This window comes from Dipodomys merriami, unplaced genomic scaffold, assembly GCF_024711535.1.
Source record: "Dipodomys merriami isolate MVZ:Mamm:240054 unplaced genomic scaffold, mDipMer1.0.p SCAF_44, whole genome shotgun sequence".
In the NCBI taxonomy this organism is placed as follows: Eukaryota; Metazoa; Chordata; class Mammalia; order Rodentia; family Heteromyidae; genus Dipodomys; species Dipodomys merriami.
Genome location: NW_027206002.1, coordinates 828,881 through 847,161, shown reverse-complemented (window position 1 = coordinate 847,161; position 18,281 = coordinate 828,881). Strand labels below are relative to the sequence as shown.

At 47.6% G+C, this 18,281-nt stretch overlaps 1 protein-coding gene across 4 annotated transcripts in view; it reads left to right on the top strand.

The window, feature by feature from the left end:
* The first annotated feature begins 985 nt into the window (after nt 1-985).
* P4ha2 (prolyl 4-hydroxylase subunit alpha 2) overlaps nt 986-18,281 on the top strand; it is a 35,281-nt gene continuing 17,985 nt past the window's right edge. For 3 of the 4 annotated variants that reach the window (XM_069993690.1, XM_069993691.1, XM_069993693.1), the window contains exons 1-6: nt 986-1,053; nt 1,619-1,742; nt 10,840-10,939; nt 11,547-11,643; nt 11,989-12,140; nt 16,271-16,408. In XM_069993690.1, the coding sequence (XP_069849791.1) occupies nt 1,740-1,742; nt 10,840-10,939; nt 11,547-11,643; nt 11,989-12,140; nt 16,271-16,408 (490 nt within the window). In that variant the 5' untranslated portion in view covers nt 986-1,053; nt 1,619-1,739. Of the gene's footprint in view, nt 1,054-1,618; nt 1,743-3,426; nt 3,586-10,839; nt 10,940-11,546; nt 11,644-11,988; nt 12,141-16,270; nt 16,409-18,281 lie in introns of all 4 variants that reach the window. The other variant, XM_069993692.1, reaches the window with a different exon arrangement.

Below are 18,281 nucleotides of genomic sequence, written 5' to 3'. Positions count from 1 at the left end.
ATGCTTCTCTCTGTTCCAGGTCTAGGCTGTCCACCTGGCCACTGTGAACCTAGAGAATGTCCACGCTGGGCTGGGACGGAGTCCGGGCATCTTGGTTCTGGGCTCTGCTCCCTGATGAGATTCTCAGACACCTTCCCCTCATTCATGAGCAGGCGTGGGAACTCGCTTGGCCACTAGGGCCCACTTTCAGCTCAGGCTGTGGACTGCTTGCATCTCTGTCTTCGGGTGTCCTAGGCTGGACTGGCTGAAGGAATTGTCCAGTATTTTTTTGATCTGTGTGATAAGGAAGATGGTGGGCAAACCCTGGCTTGGCTCTAGTGGGTGCCTGGCTGTGAGTAGTGGGGATCTAAACCCCTCTGGAAACTTGGCCCTGGAGGTGAGTCTCCCAGAGGATGAACCCCAGTCCCTCTATTTCCTGCCTGGTCCCTTCTTGCGAGCCCCCCCCAAGTCCCATCCCTGGTGACCCCCATCCTTGTGGGATAGTGATGGATGGAGCAGGGCAGAAAGGACCAAGTGTTCCGCAGGACCATTAAGGAAATGGGCATGAGCTCCTCCCCAGGCCTCACCCCCTCCCCTAATTCTGCACATCCACGTGGAGAGGGGGGCGGGGGAGGAAGGGGTTCGGCGGCCCGCGATTGGAGACCCGGGCAGGCCGAGTCCCACAGGTGTCGGAAGAGCGTGCAGAGAGGAGGCAGGCGCCGCCTACGTGCAGCGCGCGGCGGGCGGCATGACGGGCGCTGGCGGGCCGCCCCCCCCAGCCTGGCACGATGCCCACGCGCCCGGGGCAGCCCGTGAGGTCGGGAGGCCCCAGCCTTCCCATCCCAGCAGAGGCTCCCCGGGAGGGAAGTGGAGAGCCAAAGCTCCCCCACCCCGCGGGCCTGGGAGGGGCGGGAGGTGGGGATGTGGCATAAGCTCAAGGGGGCGGAGCCTGCCGCGGCGAGTGGGCGTGGCCCGGCGCCCACCAGGGGGCGGAGCCGCGAGGGAGGCGGGGCCGGAGCGGGTTGGGCGACGCCACGGGAGGTTCTGGAAACGCCGGGCGCGGCGCGTGTCCAGGTGAGCGCCCCGTGGGTCGCCTCAGCATTGGGTCTCAGGAACTGGGCGGGGGGGGGCGTCGCCGGGTGTGTGTGTGTGTGGGGGGGTGTTCTGTCCACGGGCGAGCGGGAAGTGAGGGAGGGTAGGGGCGGCGGCGGCGGCTGGGACCCGGGAGGGTCGCGTCGCGCACCCCTGCCGGCTGGCTGGCCCGCCAGCCCCCGGCGTCCCTCAGCGCTCGCGGGTTCCTGTCCCGGCCCGCGTTCCCCTTCCCGAGCTCGGGGCGCGGAAGGTCGGCGGCGCCCTTCCTGCCGGTCCCTGGCGAGGCCGGGCGGGGACTTGGCCTCCCTTGCCCCTGGTTAGGCTCCCGGGAAGCGGCGGGGCCTGACCCCGTGGCGGGAAGCGTCGGCCTGGCCCCCAGGCAAGGGCTGTTCGTGTTCGGGAGGCCGCGCCCCTCAATCCTGAGCCGGGCTGGGAGCCAGCCCAGTGCCAGTTAATTAGATGGGGTGTTAGCTCCGAAAGGCTGCCCCTCCAGTCCTGCCTCTCAACCTGCCCCCCAAGTTCTTCTTCTTTTTTCTTTCCCTCTCAGCACTTACAAGGAGCCCAGTAGTCATCAGTGAAGTAATTCAGCCCACGAGTCCTGCAAGGAGTTGCTAGCCACCGGAGCAGGCAGGCAGAGTGGCAAAGTCTGAAAATTCAGGCCTTGTATCATGGTGAGTGCTGTGCAGGCTGGGGCTGGGCGTGGGGGGGGGGGGATGGTCACGGGTTGTGGCATCTTGGATGTTCCAGGGTTCAGGGTTTCCTGGAGGTGGTGGTGGTGGTGACTTGGTGAACTGCGACCATAATCTGCACAGGGGAGCTGCTGATGGGGGTGAGAGCATCATGCTTTGCAGGACTCTGGTTAAAGGTAGCAAGATGATGGGGTATAAACCACAAGAGCCTGGATGGACAGTGCTGGGGCCTATAGCGTGTGGAAGGTACCCAGGCAATCGTTGCAGTATGAGCTTGAATCAGAGCACTTCGTACCTCAGGTGTTGTTACTGTATAGCACAGATGGAGGCCCCTGGCCTCTGTGTTGTAATTTGACACATATAAGAGGTTACAGGGAAACATTGGGGTTGCTCCCAAGACAGACTTGATTTATTTTTCTGAAGAGTGACATGTAAGACTTGTGCTTTGTGCTGGTACTGGGGGCTTGAACTCAGGACCTGGGAGCTGGCCCTTAACTTTTGCTGCTCAAGGCTGATGCTGTACCGCGTGAGCCCACACCTCCACTTCTGGCCTTTTGGTGGTTAATTGAATCCAAGAGTCTTAGGGACCTTACTATCTGGGCTGGCTTCAAACTGCGATCCTCAGATTGCAGCCTCCTAAGCAGCTAGGATTACAGGCGTTTACTTCCTGCTTTACATCTTCAGGGGCTAGGTAGCACCTAGCCCTATGAACAAGGGCTCCCAGACTTCACAGATATTTGTCATCTGCCTAAGAGTTTGTAGGAAGTTATTGCCAGCCACTGCTTGTTCTCAGCCTGCTTCATGTCTGAGACAACACAACAGGTTCCATGAGAGAGTTCTCTGTTAAATAGACCACAGCATTTCCTTTGGCTTTGCTTCAACAACCCCTGAACTATCTAGGGTGCAGTCTCTCGCTGTGGTTCTGTGCCTCTATTTCTCCCCACTCACAGGATGTTTGGCCTTCAAATTCTTTTCTCCTAGGGCCTCCTTGTTCTCATATGGTTACGCATGTCCACTATTTGTCCCTGTCAGTGAAGCCACGTAGCATGGATGGAGTCAAGTTGGCTGAGGGCCTTATTCCAAAGATGTTGTCATACTAAAATACCCTGGTTATTGAGAGGGGAGCTCAGCAAGCACACATGGTGACAGCTAAACTGTAGCATCTTGTGTTGCTTATGTAGTCTCTCCCCCCTCCTCCCCCTTGCCCAGCCACAGACCGTGCAATGAGGTGTTGCTGCTTTGGACTGGCTACAGCTGATCTCTGTTCATTCCTGGAGTACCTCCTGCATGTGTAGCTTCTGCCTAGAATGTGCCTGGGGCTGGGAGGGAAGAGAGAGGAGGTGATAGAGACACTATTCTTGCCTAGATTATGATCTCTCAGATGGCTGTTTCCCTCTGGCAGATGGCCATGTGCCACAGGAGAAGCTGGGTATGTGGGTGCTTATCAAAGGGTACAACTGGCTACATGCCACTCTGAGGAAGAGTGGGGTGAGGGATTCTAGGGTTAAGCCTCCCTTATTGACTGTGCCCTCTCACATCCTTGGGAGGGTCTGAGGCTGGACTCGAGGTCTTGGCTGAATTGTGGCCACGCTGGCTGATAGTGTGCAGAGGGCTAGTAGGTGTGTCCCTGGCTCTGAGGATCTGTTAAGAGTTTAATTTTATGCAGATGGAGCTTGGCAGCAAATACTGTAATGCAGGCACGTGCAGGCCCAGCAGAGTACTGGAGTGACAGTTAAACTTTGAAAAAGCTGCTCAAGTCTGATGGTTTGAATCACTGAAGTGCCCGAGGGTGGAACATCAGTCTGTTATACAGCAAAGGGAGCTGGTGAGTCCTGTGGTCTGTGGGTGATGTGGATTGAGGGATAGACAATTTCTTATTCTCAGAGCAAAGAGGAATGAAAATTGGACTGGACTTCTTGGAGTCCCAGAAGAGAGTTTTTGTTCAGTTGGTGTCATCGCAGGGCAGGGGATTAAATGTTTGGTGAATGTTCTCCAACTCAGATAGGATCTGTCTGAGTCTGGTGACAGGCCAGCTTCTGCTTTAGGCTTCTCGAGAAGTACTTGCTAAAGCCTAGCCTGCTCTGTGCCTAGCACTCCTGAGGGCCAGGGTGTGCTGGAGATCCTGAGGTCTGGTACTTGTAGGAACCTGGAATGAGCAGGTCAGAAGCACAGAAGTACATGAGCCTCTGGAGTGTTGGTCTAGTCCCCTGTCTTTTGCCAGGGACATTTTCTTGGTGGCTCTAGGACAGGGATGGGCTATTTCCAAGGTTATTCCATGATGGTCTAGGTGTTACATGAAAGTACTCAAGGCTGGCACTCTACCATTGAGCCACAGCTCCACTTTTTGGTGGTTAATTAGAGATGAGTCTTATAGATTTTCCTGCCTGGGCTGCCGTCAAACCACCACCCTCAGATCTCTGAACCTCCTGAGAGCCACTGGTACCTAGATTTGCATCTTCATTGTCTACTAGTCTTCACTCAGAGACCCACTGCTCAGTAGACTGCTTCAGATCCACTGGCTTTCCTGATAATGCTTGGTCCTATCAAATGAATTTGTGAGATTTACATTGTGGGCCTATCTGAATAGCATGATGAAATCTTGTGCCATTCTGCACTGTGCTGCGGGGGCTATGAATCATCCCTTTGTATAGTGAATCCAAGCTGTGTGTGCATCCCACTTGTTAGTCACTTCCTTACTCTGTAGCCATTTGGGTTATCAGGTTGACTGCTATAGTGACATTGTAATGTTTGTGAGCGAGTAACTTTTCATGTAATAAAGCCTCCAAAGGGACTGGGAAGGTGGCTCAGTGGTGGAGCGCTTGCTTTGCATGCATGAGGCCCCAGGTTCGATTCCTCAGCACCACATAAGCAGAAAAAAAAAGCCGGAAGTGGTGCTGTGGCTCAAGTGGTAGAGCGCTAGCCTTGAGCTGAAGAGCTGAGGGACAGCGCCCAGGTCCAGAGTTCAGGCCCACGACCGGACCCCTCTTTCCCCCAAAAAAGCCTCCAAAGTGCAAGAGTAGTGATGATGGCAATTTTATTTCTGCTCATTGTTATAGCTACTGTTTTGATATTAATATTGCTAATCTTTTACTGTGCCTAATTTATAAATTAAACTTTATCCCAGGTATGTATGTATTAGAGAAAACAAAACCAATATCGTCTTCCAGGGTTTGATATTGTCTGTGGTTCATCCACTGAGGTCTTAGACAAGGGGAGACTACTGTATCTGAAGTGAAGATGATTATCTAGCTTACAAGGGTTTTAGGGAGAATTAGATGGCAGAAATGAAAGATTTGTAGAAACATAAATTGTGGTTATTCCAGAAAATAGAGCCTGAGGCAGGGCTTAAGTGCTTAATGCTTTATTGGAAAGTATTTTGCACCACACCTAGTGTCTTAGTTGTTCATCCATTCAGGACCTCTCTATGCAAGCCCTGTAGAAACTCCATACCTTTTCCTGCTTTTATTGGTCAGAGTTGCCTCCTGGGAAGTTAACTTACCCTCACTCCTCAGTAGGGCCCCTTCCATAGCCATTGGAGAGGCTGGAGTAGAGGTGGTGGGAGGAGCCAGAGGTTCTGGTTTGAGCCTACAGTCTCTTTTACTGGGCTGAGACACAGCAAATGGCCTAGGGCCTAGGATATGGATGAGACCAGAGAGTATGAGACTGTATGTAAGATGCTTCCAATATGTTAGTGTGTGGATTTTGTCTTCAGGTACATTTCCTTCTCATTAGTTAGGTATATCCAGACTGCCAAATCTCTGCCAAGACCCTGACTGAACACCTAGCTTGGAATTTGCCTGTTTTTGGCTTTTGTTTTTATTTTTAATTCTTTTTTTTTTTAGGGTCCGGTCATGGGGCCTGAACTCTGGGCCTGGGCGCTGCCCCTCAGCTCTTCAGCTTAAGGCTAGCCCTTAAGAACTCTTGAGCCACAGTGCCACTTCCGGCTTTTTTCTTTTTGCTTATGTGGTGCTGAGGAATCGAACCCAGGGCCTCATACATGCAAGGCAAGCGCTCTACCCACTGAGCCACCTTCCCAGCCCCCTTATTTTTAATTCTTAAAATTAGCTTATACAGGGGTGAGGGAATTTCATTTTTATAATTCCACACATGTTTACACTGCATTCCTATCAATCTCACCCCTTCCCTGTCTCTCTCCCCCCACAAAACAGTATCCCCAACAGATTTCTTGTGCCCCTTCCTCCTCCCCGCTTTTCTGCTTTTACTTTTGCCTTGGGCTTGAACTCAGGCAGTTCTCAAGCCTCTTTGTGCTCAAGGCTAGCACTCTTACCACTTGAACCACAGCACCACTTCTGGCTTTTTCTGAGTGATTTATTGGAGATAAGAGTTTCATGGACTTTTCTGCCCTGGCTGGCTTTGCACCACGATCCTCAGGTCTCAGCCTCCTGAGTACCTAGGATTAACAGAGGTGAGCCTCTGGTGCCGGCATTTTGTTCCCTTTTCATAGGTGCTGGCATTTTGTTCCCTTTTCATAGCTGTGAATAATCTACTTTGATAGTATTCAACCTCCTGCTTAGTGTTTTTATCAACCTTCTCTGATACTTTATTGTCTTGTTACTGAAGTAGAGGCCTGTAGTTTTTTTTTCGTTCCCTCAAGTGGGGACTTGGAAATCAATTTGTTCATGTTCTAGAATCTAGTAACTAGATAGAGAAAGTGTAGGTAGAGATATACATTATCTGACACACATATCCTTATCCATTCCAGGGCCTCCTGAGTCCCCACTTCTTCTGATGCAACCAATCAGGCTTCTTTACTGACAATTTGTCTTCTTAAGTGTCGAGTGAGGGCTGAGATTCAAGAGGACACTTGGATGAGGAGAACACATTGTATTGAGCACCAGTCTAGGCTTCATTAAGTTCTTGGTGAAGGAGAATATTTTTCACATCAAGTCCTTGTTGAAGGTATGGGGCTCCAAGAGCTGAGATGGAGCTGGAGAGGGCAGCAGGGCAGGTCACACAGGTACAAGGGCCCTCTGGGCTGAGGAGTTTGGACTTAATCCTGGTAGAAAAGAGTTGGGAGTGGAGCCAGAAATGTGGAGAATGAGTGAGGACTTGCATGGCAGAGGAGGCTGCTAGAGATGGCTCAGACCAAGGTAATGGCTGAGGCATAAGGTAGGAGTTGGGTACTTTACATCTTTTGCTGGGGTGCCAGTGCCAGCTACTTCTGGGCATTCATGTAAATGAATGGAGTTGGCTAAAGCACTGAGCAGCAGGGTCACGGTGAGGGAGTGAGGGGGCAGGGGAGGTCTGGACCCCTATTTAGGGAGTTTTTGCCCCTTGGTGGATGACAGGCAGTATTTTGTCCAGTGCCAAGAGAGACCTGTTTGTTCTCAGCAAACCCATGTTCTATCTCTAGGCTGTTAAATACATTGTTAAAACTCAAGCTGTCGTATTTGGGTTGCAGCTGGGAGCTTGGCAGAGTGTCCTGCCTGATGAGGTAAGGGGAGAAGCTGAGGCTGCTGCTGGTTTGCATCTGGAAACATCTTTCCATGGCCATTTGGCCAGCTTGTAAATGTCCCTTCCAAAGAGCATACTTGGTGTAGGATCTCTGGTTGTATGTCTTGGAATCACTGTGCTTAGAAACAGTGCCAGTTTCCTGGTGGGTGAATTACTGTCACTGGGATGTTGGCAGGTTTTTCAGGACCTCCCTGTGGGGATCCAAACTCTGGGGCTGCCAAGACTCTTTTCAAGTTCATTTGAGAAGGGTATGCTTTGTTTTCTTTACATTTTAACCATATTATAAAAATACTTTTAAAAAATTCCTTATAGAAAGATTAGGAAAACAAGCATAAAAAGAAAAATTAGATTCTTTTATCAAGATACAGTTAATTATGATTCCTCACCTATTTACATATATACACTTACATATGTACATATGTGCATTTTTTTCCTTACAAAAAATGGAGTCATACAGTATATATCGATTGTTTGGGGCCTGCTCTTCTCATTCTGCTTCATCTCTCCATGTTGATTTACATAGTGTCTCCATTCTCATATACTCCAAAACAATCCACTATATGGAAGAAATTGAATTTTTTTTGTGTAGTTTCTTAAACAAGTTATTATTTTTTGGTGAGTGTGGGGTGGGGAGAGTTACCTGATACAGGACAGATATTCTAAACCCTGGGAATGCAGTGCAGGTAAAACTCGGTGTTATTTTTCTGCTTAGGTTTGGTGCTGCTTTATTTTTTTCTAAAAGGGAGTTTGAAATTGACCATCTCCAGGCTTATTGTTCATGGATATCTTAGGGTTTCTAGGAGGACTTTTGGCAAAAATTAACACTTTGTAGAACATAAGTCAGGCATCTCTCTGTACTTCTACCTCCTCTGTTTAGAGCAAGCTCTGGGTAGAGGTATAGGTGTAGGTGAAGGTGTAGATATGAGATGGAGGTTGACCTTTCCCACATTGCAGAGCACAGTTCCTCTTAAATGTCTCCTCCTCCCAACTTGACCCTAGTTAGATGACATTTTGTACAAAACCTTCTGAGTTTAGGGACTAAATGTTGAAGCTGGGGTTTCAACATTGTACCTGCTTAGGATGGCAGAGTTGATGTGGCAATCTTGAAGCTACTTAAGGGTACCCAGCCCTCTGGGTCAGCCTCCCCCTCTTCTGCCAGAATAGGGTTTTGTAGGCTCTTGATAAGTCATTTCTTTGAGGCTCTGCCCGCAGGCTGGGATTCGTGGATGGGCATCTAAGCCAGGCAGCACATTCCAGAGAAATGACAGATGGTATTCATGTAATAAACCTGGCTGCTTTTCTTCTAAGTGCTATAATGTATAAAGCATGGTTGGTATTGGCAGGGTGACTTGAAAAGAATGGATAAGGAGGGAGAAGAGGGTGTTGGAGGTTGGTAAATATGATAGAAGTATATTATATACATGTACGAAAATAGCATAATGAAAATTGTTAAAAAGGAGAATAGAGGAGTAAGGAGGCTTAAAAATAATATGGATAAGATAAATTTGATCACGGTATATGAGAGAGGGGGGAAGAGAGAGAGAAAGAGAGAGAGAAAAGGAGAGGGGGGGGAGAGGCTGTCTGTTTCTCTAGCCTGTTCTCTTCATCTGTTCTCCCAAGCACCCCACCTCTGAGGAACATTGGCTAGTCCCACAATGTCCACAGATCCTCATGGCTCTGAGTTTTTCTTGTCTTCTCCTTACAGAAGGTTCTCTTCAGAGCTCTTGATGAACAGATACACCAATTCTGAAGGGGTGCTTGCTTCCTGTGGAAGCAAGAGGACAGGCCAAGAATTCTGGAGTGGAGAAGACAGTGTGGTGAGGCCTGAGAGCTGACTGGGCTGGAGTCTGGAGGACCTGGGCTCTGCCTCAGAGCTAGCCCAGGCCAACTTACCTTCTTTTTTTGGGGGGGGGGCGGGGTGGTCTGTTATGGAGCTTGAACTTGGCCTGGGCGCTGACCCTGAGCTCTTCAGCTCAAGACTAGCACTCTATCACTTGAGCCACAGTGCCACTTCTAGTTTTCTAGTGGTTAATTGGAGATAAGAGTCTCATGGATTTTCCTGCCCATGCTGGCTTTGAACCACGATCCTCAAATCTCAGCCTCCTGAGTAGCTAGGATTACAGATGTGAGCCACCAGTGCCCAGCGTGACTTGCTTTCTTTTGCTGACCTCACTCCCTTAGGCCAATAGTCCCTGCCTTGCAGCAGGTACTAGCTTAGAAGATAATTGTCCTGTATTGCACACCTGGACTGTGACAGACAAGCTGTTACCTCTGTAGATATTAGGCTTAACATGAACATATGGAACTAGCCACTTACACTTTCCTCTTCTGGTAGAAGAGCCTGTTTGGGAGGGGGTCTTGGGAGGGCCTGTCTTCTTTGAGCTTAAGCTGGAGCCACAGCCAAGAGGGACTTTTCCTGAAAGGGTGAGTGAAGAATGGTGAGTCATTGACTATGGAAGGCAAAAACTGACAAGCTGGCATGAGTCAGCTGAGACCTGGAATTCTGTTAGATAAGGCTTACATTCTGGGGAACAGCATTTCTATTTCCTTTATTTTCTCCTTGGAAATTTCCACTCAAGCACCCTAGTGTGACTCGGCTAAAGTGGAGCAAGAGGAAGGATGGGGAGAACAGGGGCTCAGACGGGTACTGGTCCTCCCGCACGTTGCAGGCTGCCTGCTGAGTGGGCAGACAATGTCTGAAGCTTCCATTGTATACTTAGGTCCACTGCCAGCGAGGCTTGCCCCTGGTTGCACCAGCCTCCCTCAGAGCTGTGTCTGACTATTTCTAGATTGATGAGAAGGCAGTGGCTGGCTTCTTTCCCATGTCAGCAAACTCAGCCCAAGGTTTTGGCTATGGGTGGCTGGATTCACTTTTGTATCCTGAGTGCCTAGCTTAGTGCCTGGCTGAGTTGTCAGTAAATATTTGTGAATGAATGGTGACTTGCCAGTGAGAATAGGACAATGTCTGCCCAGAAGTACAACTCTCTTGACTGCTTTCTTTTTTGGCAGGTGCAGACTGGCAGAGGTCAGCTTCATTTCTCTTCTGCCTAACCATCTGCTGTACACCTCAGTTTGTATGGGCCCCTCAGAGCATTCTATATGAGTTTTCTTTCTGTCACTGCCTTTTCTTTCCCCTGCCTTTTCTTATGGGTCGGGGGAAGGTCCCAGCATCTGGCACTATCCTAGCCACATGTATGGAAAGATAAGATAATAACAGATAAACAGTCTGTGAAATGTGAAGGGATGGGCCAGAATCTTGGATACCAGATGTTAGAACCAGAGGTGAATATACCCTATTGTGATTCAGCCTTCTCATATTGTTAGTGGTTGCCAGGAATTGAGAGGATGAGGCCTCTCTCAAGGGCATGTGGCTTCCCAGGGCAGGGGCCAGGATTGAATGTATATCACTGGCTCCATACCCTGTGCTTTTTCCCCCTGGGTGATCCTAAATATCTTTCTTAGTTTTGGACATATTTAAATATGTATATGTACTTGTATATGTATATGCATTGAGTGTGTATATGTGTGCATGTGTGTGTGTCTTCTCACCCAGGTGACTGTTTTTACTATGATCATCTAATGAATATTTCTGAATGCTTTGCAGACACTGCCCTTTCCGACCATGAAACTTCAAGTGTCTGTATTGCTGATGGCCTGGCTTGGAGTCTTGAGCTATGTGCAAGCTGAATTCTTCACTTCTATTGGTATGTGTTAACAGGATTATTGTCTGCCCAAGCAGCTCTTGGCTCAAATGCTAGGGAATGCCACTTCCTGAGGCTCATTCTCATTCAGAGTGGGATGGCCTCACCCACTGGTTTTGACCAGTTTAGGATTAGGTCCTCATCTCTGAAAATTATAGGCTACATGTGCTCTTTTTGATCCTGGTCCAGAGAGTACTTCTGAGCAGTAAGCACTCTGTGCTCTGAAGATCCAGTTCCCTCCTCTCTTTCTCACCTGAAGTTTCAGAACTTGTTTTCACCTGTTGAGCCCTTAGGATGGATATACATGCCCCAGGGGCAGGATGAAATTTGGGGTTTCTTCCTTGAATAGCCCCCAGTGCACTTATCCTACACATCCACTTGGCACCTCTACCTCTTTTCTTCCTGAAATGGGGGTGGGGCCATGTGGATATCTAGCGCTCCACGCCCCCCCCCCCCCCCTGCGTAACTCCAAGTTGTCCTTGTCATTATCAGAGAGCTGAAATGCCTTTATCCTAGGGGACTCACTGCTGTGTTAAATGTTTTGACTTCTAGGAAGGGATCTGTATATTCCCTTACTCATTTCTCACTTGCCCTTACTTCTCTCCTGTAGGGCACATGACAGACCTGATTTATGCAGAGAAAGACCTGGTGCAGTCTCTGAAGGAGTATATCCTTGTGGAGGAAGCCAAGCTCTCCAAGATTAAGAGGTGTGTACCAGTGTCCTAAACCCCACACTCAACTGGAGTCAGATCATCTTCCCTCAAGTCTTTGAGATATGATGTGGGACAGGCCTGGAGGTTGCTTCATGCTAATCCTTTGGAGTAGCTAAGTACATGGGCAAATTAAAAATTACAGTTTTTTTCTTTCTACCTTTTAATTTACATCGGGATTCCCAGCTTTTACCTAGATTAAAGGGCTAGATGTCTCTGTAGGAGTTACTATATTCATTTTTGTTATCTCTTGACAGAAGGGGTCCTGGATCTTACAGGGAAGTTATTACAGGTCAAGGCCTATGTGGGTGGGTGTGATAGTCTTTTTCTTTGGATTTATAGCTGGGCCAGCAAAATGGATGCCTTGACAAGCAAGTCAGCTGCTGACCCTGAGGGCTACCTGGCTCACCCTGTGAATGCCTATAAACTAGTGAAGCGGCTAAACACAGACTGGCTTGCACTGGAAGACCTCGTCTTGCAAGACTCTGCCGCAGGTAAGGGACAGTGAGTAGGTACTTAGGGGTCTTAGTGTCTGTCTGAGGCCATCTTAGGTCTGATAGACAAATGTAATATGTAAACATGGTTCTGTCAATATCATGAATCTCATCTCTGTGAATGCTGGAAATGAGTTGTCTTTTTATTTTTTGCCTGAGACTAGGACTCAAATTGAGTACTTAACCCTTTCACTCATTGGGTGGTGCTCTGTCAACAGTACCAGGCCTCTAACCCAAGGGTTGGTTATTTCTGTGTGTGTGTGTGTATGTATGTTTTAACATGTAATAAACAACTGTTGACTTTTGTAGTGCTTTTATCACCTATCTTTCTCTCTCTTCTTTTTTTTTTAATTAGTGTTTTGTTTTTTTATTTTATTTTATTTTTTTGGTCCGGTAGTGGGCTACTTCCGGCTTTTTTTTCCTTTTTGCTTATGTGGGGCTGAGGAATCGAACCCAGGGCCTCATGCATGCAAGACAAGCGCTCTACCACTGAGCCACCTTCCCAGCCCCTTTCTCTCTCTTTTTGGTTTGAACTCAAGACCTTACATGTTACTGGACTGCTGCCATACTGTTGAGCCAAGCCTCTAGTCCTGTTTTGCACTGGTAATCTTTAGGATAGGGTCTTGATTCATGCCCAGGTGGAGGCCTGAGTTTCAGTCTACCTACTTTAGTCTTCCTGTCATAACTGGAATCACAGTGTGTGTTACCATGTCAGCCTTCCTTCCATGGAGTTGAAATCCCTTGGACTTTTTCTGCCAGGACTAATCTGGAATTAGTATCTTTCAACCTCAGCCTCCCACAACCTGACACAGGTGTGTCACTGCCCAGCTGTTGGTTGAGAAGGGGGTCTCATGAGCATTTCTGCCCAGCTGGCCTTAAATTTCTGTCCTCCCATTCCCAGCTTCCCAAGTAGCTAAGATTAAAGGCATGAGCCACCAGTGCCTAGCTATCTATCTCCCCTAGTTTTGGTAATGACATTTGTTTTCGTATTATACTGTAGTAATACATGTTTTAGCAGTAAAGTTTGGAAACACAAACATGACCACATAAAATTATAGCTGGGAACTGGTGGCTCATACCTGTAATCCTAGCTACTAAGGAGACTGAAACCTAGAAGATGGCAGTTTGGAACCAGCCAGGGCATAAAAGTCTGCAAGACTTTGTCTCCAGTTAACCAGCAAAATTTTGGACTTGGACACCTAACTCAAATGATAGATTGCTGTCTGTTAACAAGAAAACCAAGTGAAAGTGCAAGGCCCTGATTTCAAACCTTGGTACCTGTATATTCAATAATTATAATTCTTAATCCAATTGCCTAGTGATAAGCACTGCTAAAATTATGATCTTCTTTACCAGAGATATGCATTAGAAAATAGAACCCTACTTATATCAGGAATGAAAACTCATTTGCTTTGAGGAACAAGCAAATTGAGAAGGAGTCAGGGTGTTAGGGCCAAGGCAGGCAGGGTAACATAGGCCTCATCTGAATTCTTTTTTGTCTTTTACAAACAAAACATACATGTTGGAGGGATTTGTGATGTAAATATGTACTGTTTTCCTGATTTTCCCATTTCTCTGTATGCTCTTAGATGTTCTTCAATGTGATTTTAATGGTTAGATTGTAATCTGCTATATTGGTCAAGTCACTACACATGGGGTTATTTCCAAAATTTCAGCGATCTTTTATGTATCTCTTGTCTATCTCTGGTTATTTTTCTAGGGTAAATTCCTAGAAATGGCATTTACAGGTCAAAGTATGATTTGATTTTTTTTTAACCTTTTTCTGTGGTAGTGCTTTCCGTGATTTACTACTTTTCCTGTCAACAAGAAGTGATGGTAAGCAGACCTGGAGGTGGCCCCCATGGACTCTCAGCCTTGGGCTCGGCCCCTGTCTCTTTTTTGAGTTGAGATTGCTGATTAACTTCAGACTAAGCAGTCTTTCTGGCTGAGACATGTTTCAGCCCATGTGACCAGACAGGGTTGGGCTTGGCTAGAGGCAGGGTGGCCTCCTGGGAGGGATTGGTGAGCTCAGCGGAGCTGGAGCTGTGCCCTGTGAGCTCATTGCCTCTAGAACCAGGGCTGCCTTTCCCAGACCCTCCCGCCCTTCCCCCCTTCCCTTCCCTGGGCTGGGCCTGTATCTCAGCACAGGCTGTTCTGCCTGCCCTGCAGGAGACTAAGCCTGCACACATGATCTCCGCTTTTTGATCTTGTTCTCTGCTTTCTCCCTTTCATATTAACATCTGGAAAACCTTATAATCACCTGGAAGGAGATTGGGCAGGACCAGAAAGCACTGGGCTGTATTCATTTCTGGCTTTGTGCTTGTGTCTGAAATGAGGGGGCACACTGACAGCTTCTATTGGAGGGACACCTTTTCTTTTTCTCACATGCTAAATTCTTTTTTTTAATTAAAAAAATTTTTTTTATTGTGAAAATACTGTACAGAGGAGTTACAATTACATGGGCAACATAATAATGAGTACATTTCTTTTTTTTTTTATGAGTACATTTCTTATCAAGCATTGTAGCCTCCTCCTTTGTTTCCCCTTCCCATCCCTTCCCATCCTCCCCCCACTGACCCCTCAATCCTCCCTGCTCTCCCCCCGTCCCCCGCACCAAAGTTGTAAAGTTCATTTTCAACATAACGACTTGTACATCTCATTGTTGCAATGGGTCCACCTGTATCCCTATTTAAATGATTTGTTTTTCCCCTTCCCCTCCACAAATTATACCAACATCAAATACAGTGAAAGCAGGGGTATACTGTGGGTGAGGGCCATACAAAGCAACAAAGAAATAATCTTGTAAATGAGATAGAAATAATTGCATGAAAGAAAAATAAATTTGAATACATATCTTAGGGTTCAACATCACCTTATCTGACCTTTTCCGCTTGACTCAGACATATACTAGATATTTCTAATAAGAGAAACCATGGGACCTATGTTTCTTTGGGCCTGGCTTACTTCACTTAATATAATTTTTTCCAAGCCTTTCCATTTCCTAACAAATGAGGCAATGTCATTCTTTCTGATGGAGGCATAGAATTCCATTGTGTATATATACCACATTTTCTTGGTCCATTCATCTACTGAGGGGCATCTGGGTTGGTTGCATATCTTAGCTATAGTAAATAGTGCTGCAGTAAACATAGTTGTGCTGGTAGCTTTAGTGTGGTCTCGTTTGTGAACATTTGGGTAAATGCCCAAAAGTGGGATTGCTGGGTCATAGGGGAGCTCTATGTGGAGTCTTCTGAGGAACCTCCATACTACTTTCCAAAGTGGTTGAACAAGTTTACACTCCCACCAACAATGCAGTAAGGTTCCCTTCTGTCCACATCCCCTCCAGCATCAGATGCTAATTTCTTTAGTGTCTCTCTGCCCCTACAATCATGAGGAAAACAAGAAAGCAGCATCTTGGTTCCTGGGGCCCCAAGCTTGGCTGGAAATGGATGTTTAGGCTTGATGTGGTGAGAGTAGGTGCCAGCAGGTGCTGCTGCTCTTGGAAAGGAGCCAAGGAAGGAATGCCTTCATGTTCTCCCAGTTCTCAACTCACAGGTGCAGTGGAAGGCCTAAATCGGCACAAGAGGGTCTGGCTTCCTCCTAGAGCCTTGGTAGAGGGAGAGATGTATCTTTTACTTTATGACCGGTGCTTGGTATCCCAGCAAACACTCGGTGGTTGGAAGCTAACTGGGGTTCCAAATTGTGGTCTTAGACACTATAATAAGGAAGCTCATGCCCTGACTGTTAGACTCACATGTATTAACCAATGTGCAGGCTTTGTTCAGTTCCAAATGAGTAACATAGGCAGGAATACAGGAAGGAATAAGAAAGGAGAAGTTCTTCCAACAATTCCTCAGGGAGGATTTCTTAATGGAAGGGAAAAACAGCTTTCCCCTATCACCCCAGTGCTGAGGATTGAACCCAGGACCTCACATGCATGCCAGACAAGTGCTCTACCACTGAGCTACATCCCTGACCCATGATTAGGGACAGACCCTCTTCCCAGCATTTGAAGGAAGAGGCAGGAAGATTCCAGAAGCCAATGGTCCTTTAGTGACTGCCTCTCTGGTCTCAGGTAGAATTCCGTCTCTAGATTGAGGGTGACCTTTATTCTCACTGTTGTTTGGAAGGTTTCATTGCCAACCTGTCGGTGCAGCGGCAGTTCTTCCCCACTGATGAGGATGAGTCGGGAGCCGCCAAAGCCCTGATGAGACTTCAAGACACATACAAGCTAGACCCAGCCATGATTTCCAGAGGGGAATTTCCAGGTAACTCCCCACTCCAGGCTTTGTAGGTGTCTTTTCCATTAGCTGTACCAGCGTGCCACCGTTTCTGTTGCACTATTACTTCTATGGTAATCCTTGCTTAGATCCCCCTTTGGTGCCAGTCTCATTACCATAAAGGCCACCCCCTCTTATCTCCTGTCCTGCTTCCTTACCCAGGTATTAGCCAAGGTCCTATCTTCTTGTGTGTCAGGGAAAGCCAAGGCTGCTACTGTGGAGCCCCCTTGTTGCTACTCCTAGAACATCAGAGATCCGTGGCCAGACAAAGGCTTCTGCAGCCCACCCTTCTGTTTCTATCTAAGGATGATGTGCAAACTCACTATTTCTTGTCCTTCATTCAGTCTCTATCAGTTTACACCCCTTTTCACTTGATGCCCACTTCTCTGAGCTTTCTCTTTGAGTCATGTGTAGGCTCTGTTCTTGCTCATTTCTCAAGCTACTCCCCCAGATCCAAGGTTCTTCTGCAACTCTGCTGCTGAAGTCAATCTCTTCTTTCTGTCCTAGTTAGGCCACTGGGTAGAGTGATTGACACTCTACTTTCCTGGTTCCCATATACTCCTGAAACCACAGTGCCTTTGTCTCTACTATCTACCAATTCTATTCTGACAAGGTCACCAGTGGGTAGATTTCAGACATAATGTTCACACATCGATCTCTCCGTTTTGCCTAATATCCTCCTCTCCTTTGAGTTCTGCGCTGTCATTCTCTGCTACTTTTTGACTTCTCTGCTCCTTCATTTTTTTTCTTTTTCTCCCTCCTTTACCACTAATAGTTCCAGTATTAGCCCAATAGCTGTTAGTGGAGTTTAGGGGAAACTGGTGCTTTCCAAAGGCTATTCAGGACTAATAAACCAGGGACTCAGTTGTACCCCATTAAACTTTCAATGTCATCTCATCTCTGGGGAGTCTAGAGGGATCTATAGTGCATGAATGCTTTCTTCATGTTTAGGTATTCTGTTACTGGCTTGTCAAGGCCTTAGACCTTGGCATGGAAGAGTCTGATGAGCCAATAGGAAGGGAGGTGGACTTACCCTTGTTCTTGCCTAAGTCAGGTCTTGCACCAAGTCTGACCATGAAGTCAGGGTACCTGCAACATCTATCTATTCAACCTGTACCTTTGGTTGGGAGGAGGGAGGAGCTAATCTTGACATTGATCTTTCACACTGATTAACAGTTCCTTGATTGTCTTGAATGGGGACAAAAGGGCAGAAGGGAGATTCTCTTTTGGACTCCATCTGAACACCTTTTCCAGGTAGACCGAATCATTTTAATCTCCCAGAGCATTGCCTGTACACGGATGAACTCTTGTGGCTGTCTTGTCAGAGCATACCTCCCAAGTTCCTCCAGTGTAGGCAAATGCCTGTGGGACATCTCTACTTGCATCTTTCCATGGACGTCTCAAATTTCATGCATTCCAAATTGAAATTCTCACCCTTCATTTGAACTCTTTACCTTCCTCACTTGCCCCCACCAGCCAAAAGCACTTCTATCTATTGGCAGTGTCAGCCAGCATCTTTTTTTTTTTTTGGGTCCAGTTGTGGGGCCTGAACTCTGGGCCTAGGCACTGTCCCTCAGCTCTTCACTCAAGGCTAGCATTCTACCACTTGAGCCACAGCACCACTTCTGGCTTTTTTCTTTTTTGCTTATGTGGTGCTGAGGAATCGAACCCAGGGCCTCAGGCATGCAAGGCAAGAGCTCTACCACTGAGCCACCTTCCCAGCCCCATCAGCCAGCATTTTAAGACACCAAGGCTACCTCCTTGGTGTCTTTTGCACTTCTCTGCTATACACTTCCCCCTCCCACTTCTTGATTATTAGAATACCGTTCTGACTTGTCTCATATCTCTAGCTCACTTAGTA